Below are 20,985 nucleotides of genomic sequence, written 5' to 3'. Positions count from 1 at the left end.
CTACCCCTTGACCCTAGCCAAAAGTGATACATACTATAATGGATCTACCAATAGAAAGCTGTTTTTTGGTCACGCTTTAAAATAACACTTTGGCAACAAGGAAGTCATTTACATATTATGGAGATTAAAGAAAAACACAAATGAATCAAGCCGGGCCAGTTCAAATTCCTAGATGTGTTGATCCAGGAAAAGTAAAAGCAAAAGCTGAAAAGAGTAAATTATTCCTTACACATACAACAAAGTACTTCCATGGATCACCATCAGTGTTATTATTATTATTATTATTACACAGTATTTATATAGCGGCAACAGTTTGCTCAGCGCTGTACATTATAATGGGAGACAGTACACAAGACAGTACAGTAACAATACAATTCAATACATGAGGGGTTCGAGGGCCCTGCTTCTTGGAGCTTACAGTCTAGGAGGGAGGGGATAGTGGTACAGGAGGAAATAGCTGTGGGTGATGGAGTGGTAGGAAGAGTGGAGAAGTTCAGTAATTAGCTGAGGGCGGGGTAGGCTTCCCTGAAGAGATGGGTTTTCAGGGTGCGCCTAAAGGAGAGGAGAGTAGGTGATAGTCTAATGGATTGGGGTAGGGAGTTCCAGAGGATGGGGGAAGCCCTGGAGAAGTCCTGGAGACAGGCATGGGAGGAGGAGACCAGGGAACTAGAGAGTAGAACAGTGTTGTTTAATATAATATTTGGTATGTGCATATAAATAAAATACAGGCAATCCTGTATTTTAAAAGGTGTATGCTCAGCAAAAACGTATTTTCTTATTCTTAGAGTGGGGAAAGGTTATAACTCCTGTCAGGTTTTCTCTTCTATTCTGGGATCTATTAGGGAGATTGATCCTCACTTCCTGTCCTGCTGACATCCTTTAACCATACAGGAAATAAAGAGAACTCTCCAATAGCAGCACAAATATAAATAAAAATTGTTTTCTTTACTAGAGAAGGGGAAGGCTAGACCCCAGTCAGATATTTATTTTTGTCCATATCCATCTTGCAGATTTTCCTTTACTTTCTGTCTAGTGAAAATTTTGTCAGCAGGACAGGAAGATGGGTACATCTCTCTAATGCAGTGTTTATTTTTTCATCCTTGGCACCCTTTAAAAGTATGAAAAATCTTGAGGCACCCTAGTCTGAAAAGTAATAAACATAAATGTGACTTATCAATTGGAAATCTGAGCCTAGGACAATGCACAAACACCTTGATTAAATTAGCTTCACATCTGAAGCCCCCATTAACATTAGAGGTCCCCTTATCACATAGGAGCCCATCCTTTAACTTCAGAATCCCTCATTTGTGCCAGAGGCCCATCAGTAGTCCCCCTTCACATCAGAGGCCTCCCATCACATCAGAGTCCCCCCCCTATACATGTGAGACCCCATCACATTAAAAATCCCCTCATCCAAGAGTCCCCCATAACATCAGAGTCCCCCATCCAGTCTTCTCATCCATCTCTGATCTGGGCAAACTGGGTCTTGTGATCACAGCACCCTGGAGGATCCCAATGGCACCCCTGGGTGCCCCAGGACACTGGCTGAGAAACATTGCTCTAATGGAGCCCCAGATGGCTGGAAAAAGCTGTATCCAAAACTAGAAAATAGTTTTAGCCCCAGTTCATTTAATTCCACAGTCAGAATACACCCATTTTAGGCAATAGCAGTTAGTAAAGATAAATGTATGTTAACGGTTTTCCCTGTGCCTGAGTGAGTTTCCTCTGGGTACTCCAGTTTCCTCCTACACTACTCAAAGACATGCTGGTAGGTTAATTGTCTCCAGTCTAAAATGGCCATAGGATGTGTATGTATGAATGTGAGTTAGGGACCTTAGATTATAAACTCCTTAAGGGCAGGGACTGATGAGAATGTATAAAACATAAGTAATGTGCTGAGTAAATTGACAGCGCTATACAAGAACCAGACATAAATAAACTTACATTGCTCTAGCTCTTTTTTCTTCTCACCTGAATTCTGGGCCATGACCTATGCATCAGAGAGAGGAACCTTTCCACTGCATCATTTTCTGCTGACATCAGGACCTTCTGGAATCCTTCTTTAGGCATGTGCAAGTATTCCTGTGATAAAGAAAAACAATTGCATAACTTTGAATTCTTCTAAACTCCTCTCAAGATGATCATTAAGTAGAAAAGGATCTGCTATTGATTAAAGCAGCACAAGATGTGAAAAAGGTCTACCAATGTGCTTTTTTTAAAGTGTATTTTCACTTTATTTTTTAAAAGTGTAGAAGTTTTTATTGCTGTCACCGAACAGGAATTAGGGGAAAAGATGGCTAAAAAAAAAAACTTACTGTACACAAAACAAAAAAAACCAAAACTTTGATATACTTTAACCTTTTTGCTGCCAAATCCTGCTCTCCACTTTAAACTCAAGTGGCCTGACCATTTTTGCAATTTTTCCATTGCTTTTTTTTCCCTTACAGCTTTCAGAGTTTGTCCCCCAGCAGGCAATAGGCAGCGCATGGGGGTGTTTACATGTTGTGGCCACGATGCTTGTGTAACAAATTTGACCCAACTTGTAACGATCGTCAGGCAGAAGGTCTGCTGAAAGCTACGCATTCAGGTCAATGTAGAAGCGCTGCAAATGCCCCACAACTGCGTGCAACGCCATTTGCAGTGTGTTTGTCAGCAAAAATTGGTTTAAAACAAGCGGTGAGGAGGCACTGCATTGCTTCCTCACTGCCTTTCAGTAGCCTCTGGAACGCAATCCAATCGTGGATCAGGCTTCAGAGGCAAGGGATATTTAGAAATGTTTTATTTTTTTTAACAATTTTATTTAGTCAACAGGTATGCTTTTATAGTTACGATTTTTTACATTTTTTTTGGTAGGGGGGGGGGGGGCTTTGGTGATATATTGGTGGTCTAAACAGACCGCTAATGTATATTAGGCAGAGAAAGGGTCTGAAGAGAGTCCCTTTCCCTGCAGCCTCAGCTGTTCGGTGGATGAATGAATGAATAGAAGAATCCTATTCAGTCACAAATTGAAGCATAGTGAACACAATTTGCTATGCTTCATTGATGAATGAACACAGGAGTGATATGAACCGATCACTCACAGTGTACATTCAGGAAAGGAATCAATCCTGACATTGATCTTCCACATCAATGCCCCAGCAGCAGCTGCTACCGGTTGGAGGGAAATCCAAGCAGCAGTGCTGCAGGGAGGGGGCGTTGGGGATCATGGGGGGATCAACTACATTGGGGGGTCATAGAGACAGGGAGATATATTCAGATATTTTATCTGCCTGCCCTGCAGCACCTGAAGCCGGTGGAAGGGGAAAGGCAGAGAAGCTGCAATTGCACATGATTTTGCACAGGGTTTTGGTTTTTTGGAAGAATTGGTGCTGCAGTGGAGGAAGGGGACAGTAAAGAGGTTGGGGGGGGGGGATTGTAGCACTCAGTGTAGCAGGGATGTGGAGGGGCAGCAGAAAGCAGGGGAAGAGAGAGCAGAGAAATGGCGGTAGGTGGGGGTCACATTTTAGGTGAATAGCTCTGATCAACTGCTTGTTAGCCGCTGATCAGAGCTATTGGTTTGTTCAGCAGAATCTGTGGAACAGTTTTGCTATAAGCTCATAGTCATTGTAGTGGGAATACAAGGTCTGTATAGAGTGTGGAACTGGCCAGATCTAAGCGATGCTGTATGTCCGTATGCCGTACGGACCTGGCATCGAAAGAGTTAGCTCACTTTTACCTAAGAAACAAAAACCCACTACCTATGCAGGTAGAAAAATGTCCATAGATGAAATCAAATTGTGCAGCTTTGACTAAAATTGGATAATGCTCTTGCTATAGGTGTAGGCCATTTACATGCTGTACCTCCTGAAGCTTGGCAAAAAAAGTACAGAGATGGCATCATCTCACTCTGACTTGTTGCTAGGACATTGCTAAGTCACTCCTAGCCACTATTGTTCACTCCAACCATCACAGGAACCAGCTCTCAAATCCCCGCACATGTGTGGCCCACTATCTCTTCCATTGCAGAATTGCTGAGCTCAAAGCTACTGTGACAGGGAAGAGAGAGAGCATGTGAGGGAGACTGAATTGGCAGGCAGTATCTTAGCCATGTCCTAGACAAGACAGGGTGGAATGATGCCATTTCTAGACGTTTTTCAGCAAGACCTCAGTAGATATATAAATTACTTACACTTATAGCAATGGCATTATTTAACTTTGGTCAAAGCTGCACAGTTTGTTTTTTTCTACAAACATCTGCTACATACAGTTGTGTTCAAAATAATAGCAGTCAGACATCACTAACCTGATCAATCACTGTTTTTGGTAGAAATGATATTTCTACATGGCAAATAATTTACTAGCAGGTGTAGTAGAGTAATAAAAATCCAACAGACCTAACAGTCATGACATGCCTGCTGCTGATTCTGTGTAAATGAATCACTAATTGAAAGGGGCATGTTCAAAATAATAGCAGTGTGGAGTTCTATTAGTGAGGTCATTCATTCTTTGAAAAACAGGTGGCAATTATTGCCCTTATTTAAGGAAGGAAGGCAGCAAATGTTGTACATGCTGGTTACAGTGCATTTCTCTCTGAAATTCTGAGGAAAATGGGTCGTTCCAGACATTGTTCAGAAGAACAGCGTACCTTGATTAAAAGTTGATTGGAGAGGGGAAAACATATAAAGAAGTGCAGAAAATGATAGGCTGCTCAGCTAAAATGATCGCAAATGCTTTAAAATGGCCACCAAAACCTATCTGCAAGAAGCCCCCGCAAAGTCCCATTGTTGAAAAAAAGACATGTGCTGAAGAGGTTCCAATTTGCCAAAGAGCACATTGACTGGCCTAAAGAGAAATGGTGCAACATTTTGTGGACTGATGAAAGTAAGATTGTTCTTTTTGGGTCTAGTGGCCGGAGACAGTTTGTCAGACGACCCCCAAACACTGAATTCAAGCCACAGTACTGTTACGGATCCGCCAGGTGGCACCTCTGGCAGCCCACTAGGCGGAATCACCCGGAGCGTGGGGTCTAAGTCCCGGTCTGCATTTTCACCAGGGCCCCTGATGGTGGGGATGGACTTGGAGCAGAACCAGGACCAGGTCACGACCTCCGAGCAATACCACCCGTGGCAGAGGGAGCCTCCGGGGATAGGAGTAGGACAGAGTACAGCCAGATGTGAGGAGGCCGGCAGGACCTGGCAGGATAAACCGGCGGTTGTCACCGTGGGAAATGGCGTGGTACCGAGACAGTAGGCAGAGAATGGTCAGGTCACACGCAGGGTCAGTTACCGGAGTCAGTCCGCAGAATGGTCAAACAAGCCGGGGGTCGGGACAGGAGAAGGCAGCGTAGTCAGGGACAATCCGGGTCAATCACAGGAGAAGGCAGCGTAGTCAGGGACAATCCGGGTCAATCACAGGAGAAGGCAGCGTAGTCAGATAATCCGGGTCAGGGCAGGAGCAGGCAGAACGTCAAACAATCCAGGTCACAATCACAGGGAACACAGGTATCAGATCAGACCTTGCGGCGATTTGTGACAGTGCAGGGCATCTTTAAATATCGCGCCCTGCACTGTCATTGGCCGCCCAGAACGCGCCCCCGGGCTGTCATTGGTCGCCCAAGGCGCGCCCGCGGCTCCTACTGCGCATGCGCGGCCTCCTGTCAGCCGCGGCCCACCGGGATCTGGTGCCTGTGTCCCGACATGAGCCGCCGCTATTGCGCATGTGCCGGGGACGGAGCCGCGGCGGACCCTGACATTGCCCCCCCCCTACGGGCACCCTCCGGGAGCCCCACTGATCTCTCCACCGTGGGTGGCCACGAAAGAACTCCCGGATGAGCCTGGGAGCGTGAACATTCTGGATGGGTTCCCATGAGTTTTCCTCAGGACCATAACCCTTCCATTTTATCAAAAACTGCATCTGGCCTCCCCTCCTACGGCAACTGAGAATCGTTTCTACCTCGTACTCTTCTTGTTCACCTATGGTGACTGCCTCAGGAGGTCTGGATTCCCGATCCGGGAAGGGGTCCGGTGCGGCCGGTTTCAGAAGAGACACATGAAACACCGGGTGAATCCTGAAAGTCTCCGGCAGTGCGAGTTCCTAAGCCACCTCGTTGATGACTCGCTTGACTTGGAACGGGCCAACAAATTTCGGTCCCAATTTCCTTGATGGACACTGCATCTTCAAGTTGGCAGTGGTCAGCCAAACCCGGTCTCCAGGTTGAAGCGCCAGTTCCCCCCTTCTCCTCCTGTCAAATGCCTTCTTGCTGTCCTCCTGGGCTTTCGTGATGGCCTCCTAAACTGTTTTGTTATTGGTCGAAAGGAAATTTAGGATGTCTTGAGATGCTGGTACTGAGCTCTCTGGCATGAGATCGGGAAGAAATGTTGGATGGTAACCGTAATTGGTGAAGAACGGAGATTGCCCCGTAGCGGAGTGGTTCGAGTTGTTGTAGGCGAACTCCGCTGACGGTAACAGCGGCAGCCAGTCGTCCTGTAGGTAGGACGTGTAGCATCGGAGGTATTGCTCTAATACTTGGTTGGTCCTCTCTGTTTGCCCATTGGTCTGGGGATGGTAAGCGGACGAGAGTGACAACTTGATTCCCAATGCTTCGCACAAGGCCTTCCAAAACCTTGAAGTGAACTGGGCTCCCCGATCTGATACTATATCCTCGGGAACTCCATGTAGTCTAACTATTTCCTTGATAAATATTCGTGCAGTTTCCAGCGCGGATGGTGTCTTTTCCAGGGGTACGAAATGGGCCATCTTAGAGAAGCGATCGACAATCACAAATATGGCAGTGTGGCCTTGAGATGGTGGGAGTTCGACAATAAAGTCCATGGCTATCATTTGCCAGGCCCTCTTTGGAATTGGCAACGGGTGCAACAATCCCCAGGCCTTGCTTCTGGAGGGTTTATTCCTCTGGCAGGTAGGACAAGTCTGAACGTAGCGCTCGCAGTCCTTGACCATGTTTGGCCACCAGAATGAGCGCTGCAGAAGTTCCAGGGTCTTCGTAACTCCGAAATGGCCCGCCATTGGATGGTCGTGGCAGTGGCCCAGGACCATGGTTTTGGACTCCTTCGGGTACTACGATCCGACCCTCCTTCCACAATAACCCTTCGCGGTTCAGGAGAGGCGTCCCAGGCGGCGCTGGTAGTCCCACGGAAGCGTCAAGAAGTTTGGAGCGGAGTTCCGTCTGTAAGACGAGGAAGTTTCTGGATGGTAGGATCGTGTCAGGTCTTGGTGTATCGTCGGGGTCCACAAACATGCGGGACAGCGCGTCCAGCTTAGTGTTCTTAGAGCCAGGTCGATAAGTTATGTGGAAGGTAAACCGGGAAAAGAAAAGAGCCCATCTCACCTGGCGTGGCTTCAGTCGTCTGGCCGTCCTCAAATATTCCAGGTTTTTGTGATCGGTATATATCAGGATGGGGTGTGTAGCTCCTTCCAGCAAGTACCGCCATTCTTCCAGGGCGGTCTTTATGGCCAGGAGCTCCCGATCTCCGATGTCGTAGTTTCGCTCGGCAGGTGTCAATTTCCTGGAGAAGAACGCTACAGGATGTAGCAGCTCCTTGGTGCCGTTCCTTTGAGACAGGACCGCTCCCACCGCGTTTTCTGAGGCGTCCACTTCCAACACGTATGGGAGAGAAGAATCAAGATGACTGAGAATCGGAGCAGTTTGTGCTTCGGTAGACCACTTAAAGCGGATCCCCTGTTTAGTCAGTTGCGTGATTGGGGAGACCAGACCGGAGAAGTTCTTGATAAATTTTCGATAAAAGTTTGCAAAACCGATAAAACGCTGCACGCCCTTCTTATCGGTGGGTATCGGCCAATCCAGGATTGCCGAGACTTTCCGGGGGTCCATCGCGACCCCCGCGGGGGAGAGAACCAATCCCAGGAACGTGATCTTATGCTGTTCAAAACAGCATTTGTCTGCTTTGGCGTATAGCCTGTGTTGGCGCAAACGTTCCAACACCCGCATCACGTGATTTTGATGAGCCTCCAGAGAGGGCGAGAAGATTAAGGTGTCGTCCAGATAGACAACCATGAAGATATCAAGGAAATCACGAAACACGTCGTTTATGAAATGTTGGAAGGTGGCCGGAGCGTTACAGAGCCCGAATGGCATGACCAGGTATTCAAAGTGTCTTGTCCTTCTTCTCTACAAAGAATAGCCCGGCACCGGCTGGGGACGTGGAAGGGCGAATAAACCCCTTCTGAAGGTTTTCGTCTATGTATTCCCTCAGAACTCCTGACTCGAGCTCCGATAAAGGAAAAATATGGCCGAACGAAATTTCAGATCCGGGCAGGAGGTCTATGGGACAGTCGTAAGATCAGTGTGGGGGAAGTGTGTCTGCCCCTTGCTTACTAAACATGTCCAGAAAGTCGTGGTAGGCCGGGGGAATAACCTGGGACAGATCTGTATCCCCATCCATGCATAGGAGTAATTGGGGGGCCATGGGCCCTGAGACGTGGCAACTTTTCAGACAGTATGTGGACCGAAACTGCACGGCTCCCTTCTCCCAGTCAATCTGGGGGTTATGGGCTCGCAGCTAAGGAAGCCCCAGAATGACCGGGAAAAGGGGGGACGCGATGGCGTCCAGACGGAGGAATTCCTGGTGATGATCAGCCATTGAGGCGAAAATAGGGGGTGTCTCCTGATTCACCACTCCCGATTTTAAGCTAGACCCATCCGCCAGGAAGATGTTCAGCCCCCTTTCCTTGGTCTGGAGTGGGATACCTTGCTGGTGAGCAAACGTGAGATCAATAAAGCAGCTACATGCCCCCGAATCTATGATAGCTGTCACCGTCAAGGTTCTTCCTGGGAGCTGTAAAGACACAGGTATTGCCAAATAACTTGACTGATCACCCCTTTCTGCAGATAACGGAAAAAAACTAGAAGTGGACTTACATTTTTTCGCAGGACAGGAGCGCACCCGGTGGCCAGCTTCTCCGCAGTACAGACAGAGGTTCTGTGATAGTCTCCTCTGACGTTCTTCGGCCGATAATGTGAACCGAGCCAGTCCCAGTTGCATGGGTTCGGAGGTGTCCCCAGGTTCCGAGCTCCGGGTAGTGCTTCCTGTGGGTGGGAATAATCCCCTCGATGGTACCCAAGCCGCCCTTTGACCCTTGTTGCTTCGTTCAAGCCGGCGTTCTCTCAGTCTGCGGTCAATTTGTATGGCCAGCTCGATTAGCTTCTCTAGGGAGTCAGGTAGGCCTACCCGTGCTAACTCGTCTTTGAGTGACTCAGATAGCCCGATGCGAAATTGGTGACATAATGCCGCATCGTTCCATCGGGTGTCCCCCATCCAGCGTCTGAATTCAGACGCGTACTCCTCGGCTGCCCGGCGACCCTGCCGCAGAGAGTACAAGGTGGTCTCTGCGGAAGCAGCTCGCTGAGGTCGTCATATAGTATAGCCATGGCTCTAAAAAATTCAGTCACGGAATCAAGGTGGGGGTCGTGATTCTCCATCAGGCGATGAGCCCAATCCTGGGGCTCATCCTGAAGGAGAGAGACTATAAACCCCACCTTGACGGTCTCGGTGGTGAACGTGCGGGGCTGCAGGTCGAAGAACAGGATGCACGCATTCCGGAAGTCCCTGAAGCGGCTTCGGTCTCCACGGAAGCGTTCTGGTAAGGGAACGCGGGGTTCGGGAGTAGGGGGTGCGGCCCCTGCTCCGGGAGCTGGGGTAGCAGGTGATTCCCCAGGAGAAGCTGCGGGACTCGGGCTCTGTGCCGGGGATGTAAGGGTGACTAACGTCTCCATGCGGTCCTCAAGGTGGGAGCATCGGGTATGAAAAGTCTGGACCACTTGGGTTAGGGTCGCCAGATGCTGGCAGATATCCTCCAGGGAGGCCGGGCCTCTTCCTGACTCTGTCATGGCCGCAAGGTACTGTTACGGATCCGCCAGGTGGCACCTCTGGCAGCCCACTAGGCGGAATCACCCGGAGCGTGGGGTCTAAGTCCCGGTCTGCGTTTTCACCAGGGCCCCTGATGGTGGGGATGGACTTGGAGCAGAACCAGGACCAGGTCACGACCTCCGAGCAATACCACCCGTGGCAGAGGGAGCCTCCGGGGATAGGAGTAGGACAGAGTAGAGCCAGATGTGAGGAGGCCGGCAGGACCTGGCAGGATAAACCGGCGGTTGTCACCGTGGGAAATGGCGTGGTACCGAGACAGTAGGCAGAGAGTGGTCAGGTCGCTCGCAGGGTCAGTTACCGGAGTCAGTCCGCAGAATGGTCAAACAAGCCGGCAAGCCGGGGGTCGGGACAGGAGAAGGCAGCATAGTCAGGGACAATCCGGGTCAATCACAGGAGAAGGCAGCGTAGTCAGGGACAATCCGGGTCAATCGCAGGAGAAGGCAGCGTAGTCAGATAATCCGGGTCAGGGCAGGAGCAGGCAGAACGTCAAACAATCCGGGTCACAATCACAGGGAACACAGGTATCAGATCAGACCTTGCGGCGATTTGTGACAGTGCAGGGCATCTTTAAATATCGCGCCCTGCACTGTCATTGGCCGCCCAGAACGCGCCCCCGGGCTATCATTGGTCGCCCGAGGCGCGCCCGCGGCTCCTACTGCGCATGCGCGGCCTCCTGTCAGCCGCGGCCCGCCGGGATCTGGTGCCTGTGTCCCGGCGTGAGCCGCCGCTATTGCGCATGCGCCGGGGACGGAGCTGCGGCGGACCCTGACAAGTACACTGTGAAGACAGTGAAGCATGGTTGCGCAAGCATCATGATATGGGGATGTTTCTCATACTACGGTGTTGGGCCTATTTATCGCATACCAGGGATCATGGATCAGTTTGAATACATCAGAATACTTGAAGAGGTCATGCTGCCTTATGCTGAAGAGGAAATGCCCTTGAAACAGTGCTTATACAACTAAATATTCATTAAGTGATTCAAACTAAAGCAAAATCTTCAAACATTTTTCAAATTATATAGTGAATGTTTGAGTTTGTAAGAATACAAACACTGCTATTTTTTTTGAACAGTCTAATATTCACTTTTCTTCAATTTTTTTAGAGGAACAACACAAATGTGATATATTTTTCTTCATGTTTTGATTTGGAATAGAATGTGTAGTGTTCCCAATGCATTTGTGTGTATGGAAATAAAAGCTATTAGAAGGATTTTGAGCTCTATTCACTTTTTTCAACACACTGCTATTATTTTGAACACAACTGTACATGAAAAGTTTTTTGGTAAAGATGACCTAATCCTTTAAGTCTTATGCTTCTGGTATTCTCTAGCCTGATGAGATGATGTACCAACAGTATTAGTGCCTGATGAGATGATGTACCAACAGTATTAGTGCCTGATGAGATGATGTACCAACAGTATTAGTGCCTGATGAGATGATGTACCAACAGTATTAGTGCCTGATTAGATGATGTACCAACAGTATTAGTGCCTGACGAGGAAGTTATGTTAGCATTTGTCACCTGAAGTTATCCTGTTGGTGTCAAAGTCTTTATCAGTATTACAGTGTACATGATGGTGTAGATTTTATAATGTTTTATGCATTTATTCTGAGTCTGCAAATTTTAGTAGAATATAAAAAAAAGACATAATAAGCAATGAAAAAAACAGAGCTCTGATAACAGATCCAGCATCAATTGTAGCATAAAAATACATTGGGGCTAATATGAAAATGTGTCTGTACTACCTGTACTATCAGAATTCATCTTTCTCTTTCAAACTTAACTAAACTAACAGCAAAAGAGATGGAAGCTACAACATGACTGGTTGATGTAGGCAAGAAGTTATTTTTTTTCGTCGGTCCACACTTTTCATATATTAGCCATATGTACCCAAAAAATCAGATAAACAATCTTGATCTGTGCAGAAGCTGTCAAAAGGAACATGATGCTAACCTGATGTCTTTAAATATACATTTTGAATCAAAATGACTGATTATCGTATGCTGCTTCAGCAAAACAGAAATAATATATAATGAATGTTCAGAAAGAAGACAGTAAAATGAAAGAGTGAGGAAAAGAAGTGAAGCAAGAAGCAGGGAAGCAGGATGTAGGAAGGGCATGTGGGAGTAGAGGGGGGATATTAATAAGTATATTTTTAGTAAAGAGGCAAAGAATTCTTTTCGGCCAGGCCAGCCGTCTCAAAGAGGTGTAATTGGAATGGATCCTACGTTACATCATTAATGTCACACAACTATAAATTGCAGCTCACTCCATTACTCCAAATAAGAATGGAAAGGGCTTACTTTGAAGTAATTCCTCTAGCAGTTTAGGTCTGAGCTCCCATTCCCATTCTACCAAACCATCACTACATCAATTACAACTCGATCCAGATCCAGGATAAGCAAGTGGAAGTATGTGGGGTGAATCTAGTGATGTCATCTAGATGCATCCAGCCCCTTTCACCTATGTAGATGGGAGAATAACTGTTCACATTTGGAGGTTTGGCTTTTGGCTTCCTCACCTTGTTTATCGTAGACATGGCTTGGGCTATGATTGATGCACTGACAGGCAGTGGAACGGGAAAGTGACCTAAACCACTTGAAAAAACGATTTCAAAGTGAAAACTTTCGGTTTTTCATCCTCCACACAGATAAATGACTGTAAATATGTTTTGTATGATAGAGTGAGCTGGTATCCGTAGTTATGTGATATTAGTAACGTAACTTTCACACAGATTAAATAATAAACACTGACTTGGATTGTACGCCCCTTGAGGGTTAGGGACTGATGTGAATGTACAATATATATGTAAAGTGCTGCGTAAATTGATGGCGCTATAGAAGTACCTGAAATAAATAATAAATAAATGTTTACCAAAGAAATGTAACAGAATACATTTTGGCCTAAATTTATGAAGAAAGATGAACCCCTTCATGCCTAAGGGTAAAACAAATCTTAATGCCTAAGTAAAATTTTTCAACTTTGACATGTGTTAATAAAACTGTACATACAGTATCATCAGAACTGCTTTGTACATCCAGGTGAATTATACCTGTTTTTTATTTCAGGACAAATTGGGCTTTCAGTTGGTGCTAAATGGTAATGGATATATTTTTTTATTATCAAAGGAAAACTGGCCCAAACCTACCACCAATGAACAACCCCAAATAAATTTATGTATTTTTCCTTCTTTTTTTTTTAACAGTTTTTTTTCTCTCTATGCAAGGACAGAGATACAATATATCCCTCTCCTCCATTTAGAGAGAAAGAAAACACGGGCAGGCTTCACAGTGACTGATCAGTGTGATAGCCAATCAGAGTCTATCACGGTGATCAGGTGACACCCCAGTCTTTGTGCTGGAAGCACAGAAATATGCGGCCACACGGCCGAAACGCACAGTACTGTGAGGCCGCATATTTGTGCGATGTCAGTGCCAAGGGGTACTTATTTGCAAAATTTTATAAAAGAAGTGAAGAAATACATATGTTTTCAAAATGTTCAATATTTTTTGTTTATATAGCAAACATATAAAAACTCAGTGGTGATTAAATATCACCAAAAGAAAGCTCTGTCTCAAAAAACGATAAAAATTTCATTAGGGTACAGTGTTGAGTAATTGTTATCCAAAGTGTGACTATGCTGCAATCTGGGAAATAAGGCCTGGGCAGGAAGGGGGTGTAAGTGTCTGATATTGAGGAGATTAAAAACGCTTTCAGTGTTATATTAGGTGGATATTTAACTGTGCCACTTGACTTCTATCATTGTTATTTAGTAATTTTGAGTGATAGTGTCTGCCCAAATTATGGGATAAAATGCCCTCAGTAATCAATCTGTTGTTGACATCTCTACTTTTTATCTTTGCTAACTATTCTATTTTTAAAAAATGCACTGGGAAATGCATCCAGTCAATCCTTTAGGGTAGGTTTAGACATGCGTCTAAATTTCCCTTGCTTCTGAAGCCCGATGCATGTTAGGATCGTGCTCCAGGGTCTACTGATAGGTGGTGAGGAAGTGATGTGACGTCTCCTCACCACCAGCTCTAACCCCATTTCTGCCGGCAATGCACACAGTCCTGGGGATCGGTTGGTGGGCTTGCCATACGACGAACGATCCATGTCAGATCAACATTGCCGCGGCTGCGATGCTTCGCATGAAAACATCCCCGTATGCTGCCTACTGCAGCTTAAGTGGGAGCAGGCAGCAAAAATGCATCTCAACTGCACATTTTTGTCCCACTCCATCCGCTAGTTTAAATGAGGCCTTACTGCAAGGGTCTCCAAACTATTGAAACAAAGGGCCAGTTTACTGTCTTCTAGACTAAAGGTGTGCTAGACAATTGCTAATGAGAGTAAAAAATGCCCCCACATCAGTGGGAGTAAACAATGCCTAACACCTTTGGTCAGTAGGATGAGTAGGAACAGTACCCCATTGTTGGTATGAGTGGGAGGAATTATGCTCAATTGTTGATGTGAACAGGAAGAATACCATCCCCTGCTGCCCTCAGCGGAAAGAATAGTGCCTCATTGGTGGTGTCAGTGGAAGGAATAACTATGTCTGTGTATACTCCCAACTACGGGTTCTTATTCTGTGTTAGACTTTATATTGGACTTGTATAACTTCGGCTGGAACAATAACGTTTTAAACCTTTAACAGTGGCTTTGATCTCAGTGTGTTGTTTTCAACATTTTTTTTCATTGCTGTGATTCAATGACATTTGCCTGGCATTCACCCTAATTTATAATAGGATAAATGTGCACCAGGCAGATGCAGGAGCATGTAAACAATTGAATTAAACTCTCTCTTTTATATTTCTTTTTTGTTTCTGGACTAGGCCAAAATGATGTCATACATCCCAAGAGTCTTCATATACATTTTAGTATTTCATCTGGAGGTGGGGAGAAGGGGCTTTCTCAGCTGAGCACCCCCCCCCCACTCCCACCCCAGCATTGCCTGAGCTAAGGGAAAATAGATTCCAGGCAGTAAAAGCTAGATGAATCATCTGCTCTTAACCTCCCTGCGGTATTGCCGAGTGTAGTTCTGGTAAAGTTTCAGCAACAAAAGCGGTAACCCCGAGCTACACTCGGGATTACCCTGCAGTGTTTTTCCGGGATCCCTTCTGCACTTACATCCCCGACCATGTCCTCTGGCCGATGCCAGCATCCGTCTTCCAGGTTCCGTTCCCTGCGATGTCGGGGCATACGGGACGTACGGGGGACGGAACGGCGGGAAATTTAAAAATGTTAAAAAGTGACATTCACTAAATACACTAAAATCACATAGTATAGCATTACTGTATCAAACTATTTCACATACATTTTGTCCTGAGTGCTTTGTCCTGTGCCCTGCCTGCATTTTTACTGTTCTTTCTGCCTGGAAACTGAGAAATGTCCATGGTGTCCTAAAAGCGTCCCTTTAGGTCAAAAGCGGTTTTAGACCAGCTAGAATACAGCAATAGTAAATTAGAACCACTTGCAGAATTGAGTGATAATGATTTGTGAGGAAATTCCTCATCAGACACTGAAAACGATTTTGCGACTAAGATCAGTGATGTGCGAACTTGGCGCTCTATTTCAAATTTCAGTGTTTTGGGTTTGATTATATTATTGAAATAAATTTATTATTATTATATTATTATTTTTTATGATTATTTATTAAATTATAATTTATGATTTCGTGTTTCAAATTTTAACATACCCAGAATGTTTACTAGACTCTTGTTTGGACAGATTTCAGTGAGTTATTCCTAAAAATTACAGGCCTACAATAAAAAAAGACATATTTCCTTTGCAAAAAATGTACCGCTTTGAGCACAGAAATACTGACATAATCAGACTGCTAGGGACGCTACGATGACCACAGCTAGAACTGCTGGGGAGTGTTTTTTTTTTTTGCAAGTGATTTACAAAATAAAAAAGCATGGATACATGGGCAGGTGGGAGAGTTTGCTTTCAATAATAAAAATGAATTAATAAAATAGTTTTTTCAGTCTGTGGTGTTCAGATACAGTTTAGCTCTGCTTTAAAGCTCACATGTAATGATAAAGTTACCTATTATAAATTAGAATAGATAGTTCCAGCACTGGCAACCTAAACTCTCCTTTTTTTAACAAATCAAAATATTGAAATAAAAAAAAAATGTACCTGGTTGCCTCCTCCAAGGAGAATCGGATTTAGGGGTCCCTTAGATCCCTAACCTATTTACAGTGCACCCCGGTAAAAGGTTTAAACATACAAATTTTCAAAATTATGTTAATAAATGTTTTACTAATATTTACTTTCCATGTTCTAGTGGTGTCCAAAGGTGGGCCTTATTCAGTGGTGGGAACTCAGAGGGTAAAGCAGAATCACCCCCCTCGCTGCTAAAACTGCCGTTTGAGCACTGAGGGAGTTCCCACCACTGGCACAGTATCCAGGGAACTCTGGGAAAGGTGTTTCCTGAGACATCAGTAATGATTCCCAGCCCAATGGAAGGGATATTCATCGCAGTTATTTTTAGAACATAAAAAATGCACAAGACTTACCTGAAGAAGAATTTCAAAAACTGTAGCATTTTCCTCCCTCTGAATGAGTTCCCAGAGCACAGGCTGTCAGACATAGGTACAATGTACAGATTAATGACCCAACAATTGTACGCAAATACACCCCAGACATAGAAGCCCAAGTGAATATAATGGAAACAACAATGTGCAATGTTGATGTGTGATAAAGACCAAGTGATCCATCTAGCCTGACCATTTTACTTACTGAATTTTTTCTATAAAGTGAAACTATGATTTAAAAATAAAATGATATTCACATATGTATTCTTAACTCAAAAATTCCCTTCTATTGCTCTCATCCGCCTCAAAATCTCCAAATTCCTTTCTAGGCTACTTTCATTCTCCATGGTCCCACTGTCTTTAGGAATGCAGCCACCCTGTCTTGCTTGCTTCCAAGATGGGCTAGGGACTATGGACTATGGGATTTGAAGGGTGCATAGAGCAGTGCACATTACTGCAACTATGTAATGTGCACTGCTTGTTCTACACAGAGTTGAGAGGGAAAAGGGGAGGTTCTGGAGCTCACTGAGTATGTTACAAGGAAGCAGAAAAACACAGTAAGAACCAATTTTATATAAAAAAAAAAAAAATACAGGGTCAAAAAGTAATGGATATGTATGGATTATTTTTGGAGAATAAGGATAATGTTTAGTGCAAGTTTGATATTCCATTATCTATTAATATGTGTAATTCATAAATGTGTATGCTATGACAGTATGTTCCAGCTTTTAATTGGACAGGTCTAACTGTTTTTAAGAAGTTCAAGTTACCATTCTGTCACAATATTGCTTTAGTCATTTCATACTCTCAACATACAATAGGAAGAAGGGTTATCTGCACACCGGAGGATTGATGAATAGAAGCAAATATTTATTGTTCCATATGACACACAACACCAGGACATATGTACAGAACTTGTTAACGCTTTTCACAGGATCACGTGCTTAATCATAAGCTGTGTAAAACGCGTTAACAAGTTCTGTACACGTGTCCTGGTGTTTTGAGTGCTACTATTCATCAATCCTCCTGTGTGCTGCTAACCCTTCTTCCTATTGCATCACGTGTGGGGGCGAGCCAGAGTCTGCACCTGCCTTGGTTTGATTTGGATCGTTTGCCTGATCGGTAATACTTTGGCTTCTTGGATTATACTCTCAACATACCCATGTAAAACTATTTTTGTTGAGCAGAATAATTTGCAGATTAGTATTGTATATCTAAAGCTACACTCCCAGAAGATCTTAAAAAACGTATGAATGCATTTATGGATTTAATCACATACAATTAACATTTTAAATGCAACTAGTATAAATCCATACATTTTACTTGAGTTTAGCCTCTTGTAATGCCCTGTACTGTACACCACCACTCAGACTGAGAGAGGGAGGAGCTGTAGTTGGGACCTGGGACCAATCAGGTGTACAACTATCACATGTGCTGACAGAATGGGAGAGCAAACACTTCATCAGCCTGTTTCTGCTCCTTCACTGTCCAGTCACAGGCTGGGGGCACGGAGGTGACCTAGCTATGCTGCTTAAAGCGGAGTTCCACCCAAAAGGGGAAGTTCCACTTTAAAGATTCATCAACCGCTCCCCATTAAGGATTGGCACCTTTGGGGAGCGGGGGGGAACGGGTACCCGAATTTGACAGGTACCCGCTCCCACTTCCGCTTTGATCGCCTAGGTCAGTGGTCGGCAAGCCGCGGCTCGCGAGCCACATGCGGCTCTTTACACGCTTTAATGCGGCTCTTGTGTGTCGGGCGCCCGCTCCCCTCCCTCCTCTCGGGCGGCAGGGACTCTGCAGCGTGATCCAAAAAAAAACAGCCAGGGCAGCGCGCTCAAATGCAATGATTGGCCAGTCTCGCTGCCACTCACATCCTGATAGCCAGTGATTAGCTGTCAGGATGTGTGTAGGCGGGGCAGCGTGACGAACGTGAGAGGAGCTAGGCTCCTCTCACAGTCCGCCCTGAAGACCGGAACGGCGCGGGAACACGGCGAGAGGACCGCGCGGAGCAAAGGTAAGTGAATTGACACAGGGGGGACTTGGCTTACTACTTGCTACTTACTTACTACTACTATATGAGGGATGAATTAATATGGGGGATGAATTACTATAGGGGGGATGAATTACTATATGGGGGATGAATTACTATGGGGGATGAATTACTATAGGGGGGATGAATTACTATAGGGGGGATGAATTACTATGGGGGATGAATTACTATATGGGGGATGAATTACTATGGGGGATGAATTACTATATGGGGGATTAATTACTATATGGGGGATGAATTACTATGGGGGATGAATTACTATGGGGGATGAATTACTATAGGGGGGATGAATTACTATGGGGGATGAATTACTATGGGGGATGAATTACTATATGGGGGATGAATTACTATGGGGGATGAATTACTATATGGGGGATGAATTACTATGGGGGATGAATTACTATGGGGGATGAATTACTATATGGGGGATGAATTACTATGGGGGATGAATTACTATGGGGGATGAATTACTATATGGGGGATTAATTACTATATGGTGGATGAATTACTATATGGGGGATGAATTACTATAAAAACTTATTGAAACTAAAAACAGTGTACCATCCTATGTATTTTCAGTTTTAAAAATGTGGCTCTCAAAATAAATTTCAATTGTGGTTTTGGCGAGATTTGGCTCAGTTGAAAAAAAAGGTTGCCCACCACTGGCCTAGGTGATCGGAAACGGAAGTTGTCCTCCTACCCTCCCTCCCCGAAGTCTTGTGGGACACGTGACAGGTCCCAGAAGACAATGGGGCCATTCAGGAAGCACAGCGCTACTTGCACATGCGCAGTGGTGACCCAGCTGTGAAGCCGCAAGCTGTCACAGCCGGGTGCCCACACTGAAGATGCCGGCGCCTGGAATACAGGACAGCCGGTTAAACGGGCTGCGGCGAGAGCAATGCGGGATCGTGGGACTGGTGAGTGGCTGTTTTTTTAAAAGTCAACAGCTACAGTTTTTGTAGCTGCTGACATTTATTTTTTTACAGAGTGAGTGGAACTCCGCTTTAAAGTGGAACTAAACCCTTGTATCCTTTCACAGCCAGGGAAGATGGTCATAATAGCCTCTGTCTGATCTGAAGTTGCCATTGTGCTGCACATCTGATCAGTATTGACACCAGCCATTTGATGGCTGAGAGTTTGGTTGAGAGCACAAGTTACTGTGACATTTATCATTTACAGCATGCTTTGAATGTAACTGTTTTGGGAAGCTCCACTTTAAAGTATAGCTAAACAAAAGATACATTTTTATATATTGCAGCTTACCAATCCTTTATTTTCACCTGCCAATCCAGCCATTAGGTCTTTTATTTTTCAGCTTCATTTAACTGACCAAGCTGTCCAGCAATGGTGCCAGTTACAAGATTGAGACAAACCATGTACAACGACAGGGGTGCTTACAATGCTCAGCTTTTAATCATTTATATAAAACCTATATCCCAAAAGGAAAAAAACCTAAACTGCTTAAAAAGTGTTATCTGGAGTTCTGCTTTAACTTGTTAGCCACATCCATCTAAATCGGCAAGTACATCTAACACTACCTTCTCCACATTGACAATGATGCTGTCCAAAGGTGTCTCCCTTGCTCCTTCAACCAGAATGGAGACACCCTAGGGCAAAAGATGTATTACTGGCAAAATCACCAGGTGAACATGAAGGGAAAAAGAGCATTAAAAAGAAAAAAAAATGCAGCCATCAAATCTAAGGATTCGTAAGCTACAATATTTTACATTTTTGTTTTTGGGTTTAGATGCACTTTAACTGCAACAGAGGAAACACAGGTCACAAGCTGTGCTGCGTTGCAGAGTTTTGTTAGGTGAGTTTCACACCAGGCAGAATGCATTTGCTCAACAGGAGATCCACTGATCCCCTGCTGAGCAGAACACAGTGGTTGGATGACAGGTCCGTGCCCGTTCAGTTTATGCAGAGTGAACGTGGACAGAGCCTGCTCTGCTCTATGGGCAGTGGGGTGCCCTCCAATCCGCTGTTTTGTTTTAGTGGACTGGATTGGATTGGAGGTAGGTGGGTGTAAACGGAAACAATTCCATTACATCCACCAGTCCATAGGGATATATGGACCATCTGATCAGGTCCTCCTGAAAAACTGAGAGGAAGACCTGAATGGATCGCCTGTGTGAAAAGGCCTTAATCTCAGGATGGATCGACAGAAACACAATTGGCGAACAGCGCCTATACACAGTATGTATTTACCTGTGTACTTGGCTGTGTGTCTGAAGTTCAGCCTTTTCTATTTGTTTTATTCTATTTTGATATACATTGTATTAAAGTGATATTAAAGGTATTTTTTATTAAACTAACAAACATGGTATACTTACCTGCTCTGTGTAATGGTTTTGCACAGAACAGTGGCGGTCTTCCTCTTCTCAGGTTCCCCGTAAGCACTCCTGGCCCCTCCGTCCTGCCGAGTGTCCCCAGAGCAATCAACTTACTATGGAGGCACTCAAGCATTTACACACACAGCACTCTCTCATCATTGGCTCCCGGCTGT

The 20,985-nt window shown here is 45.1% G+C and overlaps 1 protein-coding gene across 1 annotated transcript in view; it reads right to left on the bottom strand.

The window, feature by feature from the left end:
* The window catches only part of STRC (stereocilin), a 220,205-nt gene that overhangs the window by 87,954 nt on the left and 111,266 nt on the right, over positions 1–20,985 (bottom strand). Inside the window, exons 5-6 of the mRNA XM_089676425.1 lie at positions 16,412–16,474; positions 1,972–2,082 (exon numbers count right to left, since the gene is read on the bottom strand). Of these exons, the coding sequence (XP_089532551.1) occupies positions 1,972–2,082; positions 16,412–16,474 (174 nt within the window). The remainder of the gene's footprint in view (positions 1–1,971; positions 2,083–16,411; positions 16,475–20,985) is intronic.

The sequence above is a fragment of the Staurois parvus genome, unplaced genomic scaffold (genome assembly GCF_062004578.1).
Source record: "Staurois parvus isolate SC_StPar_1 unplaced genomic scaffold, SC_StPar_1.0 ptg000168l, whole genome shotgun sequence".
In the NCBI taxonomy this organism is placed as follows: domain Eukaryota; kingdom Metazoa; phylum Chordata; class Amphibia; order Anura; family Ranidae; genus Staurois; species Staurois parvus.
This window is presented reverse-complemented; position numbering and strand designations above follow the sequence as displayed.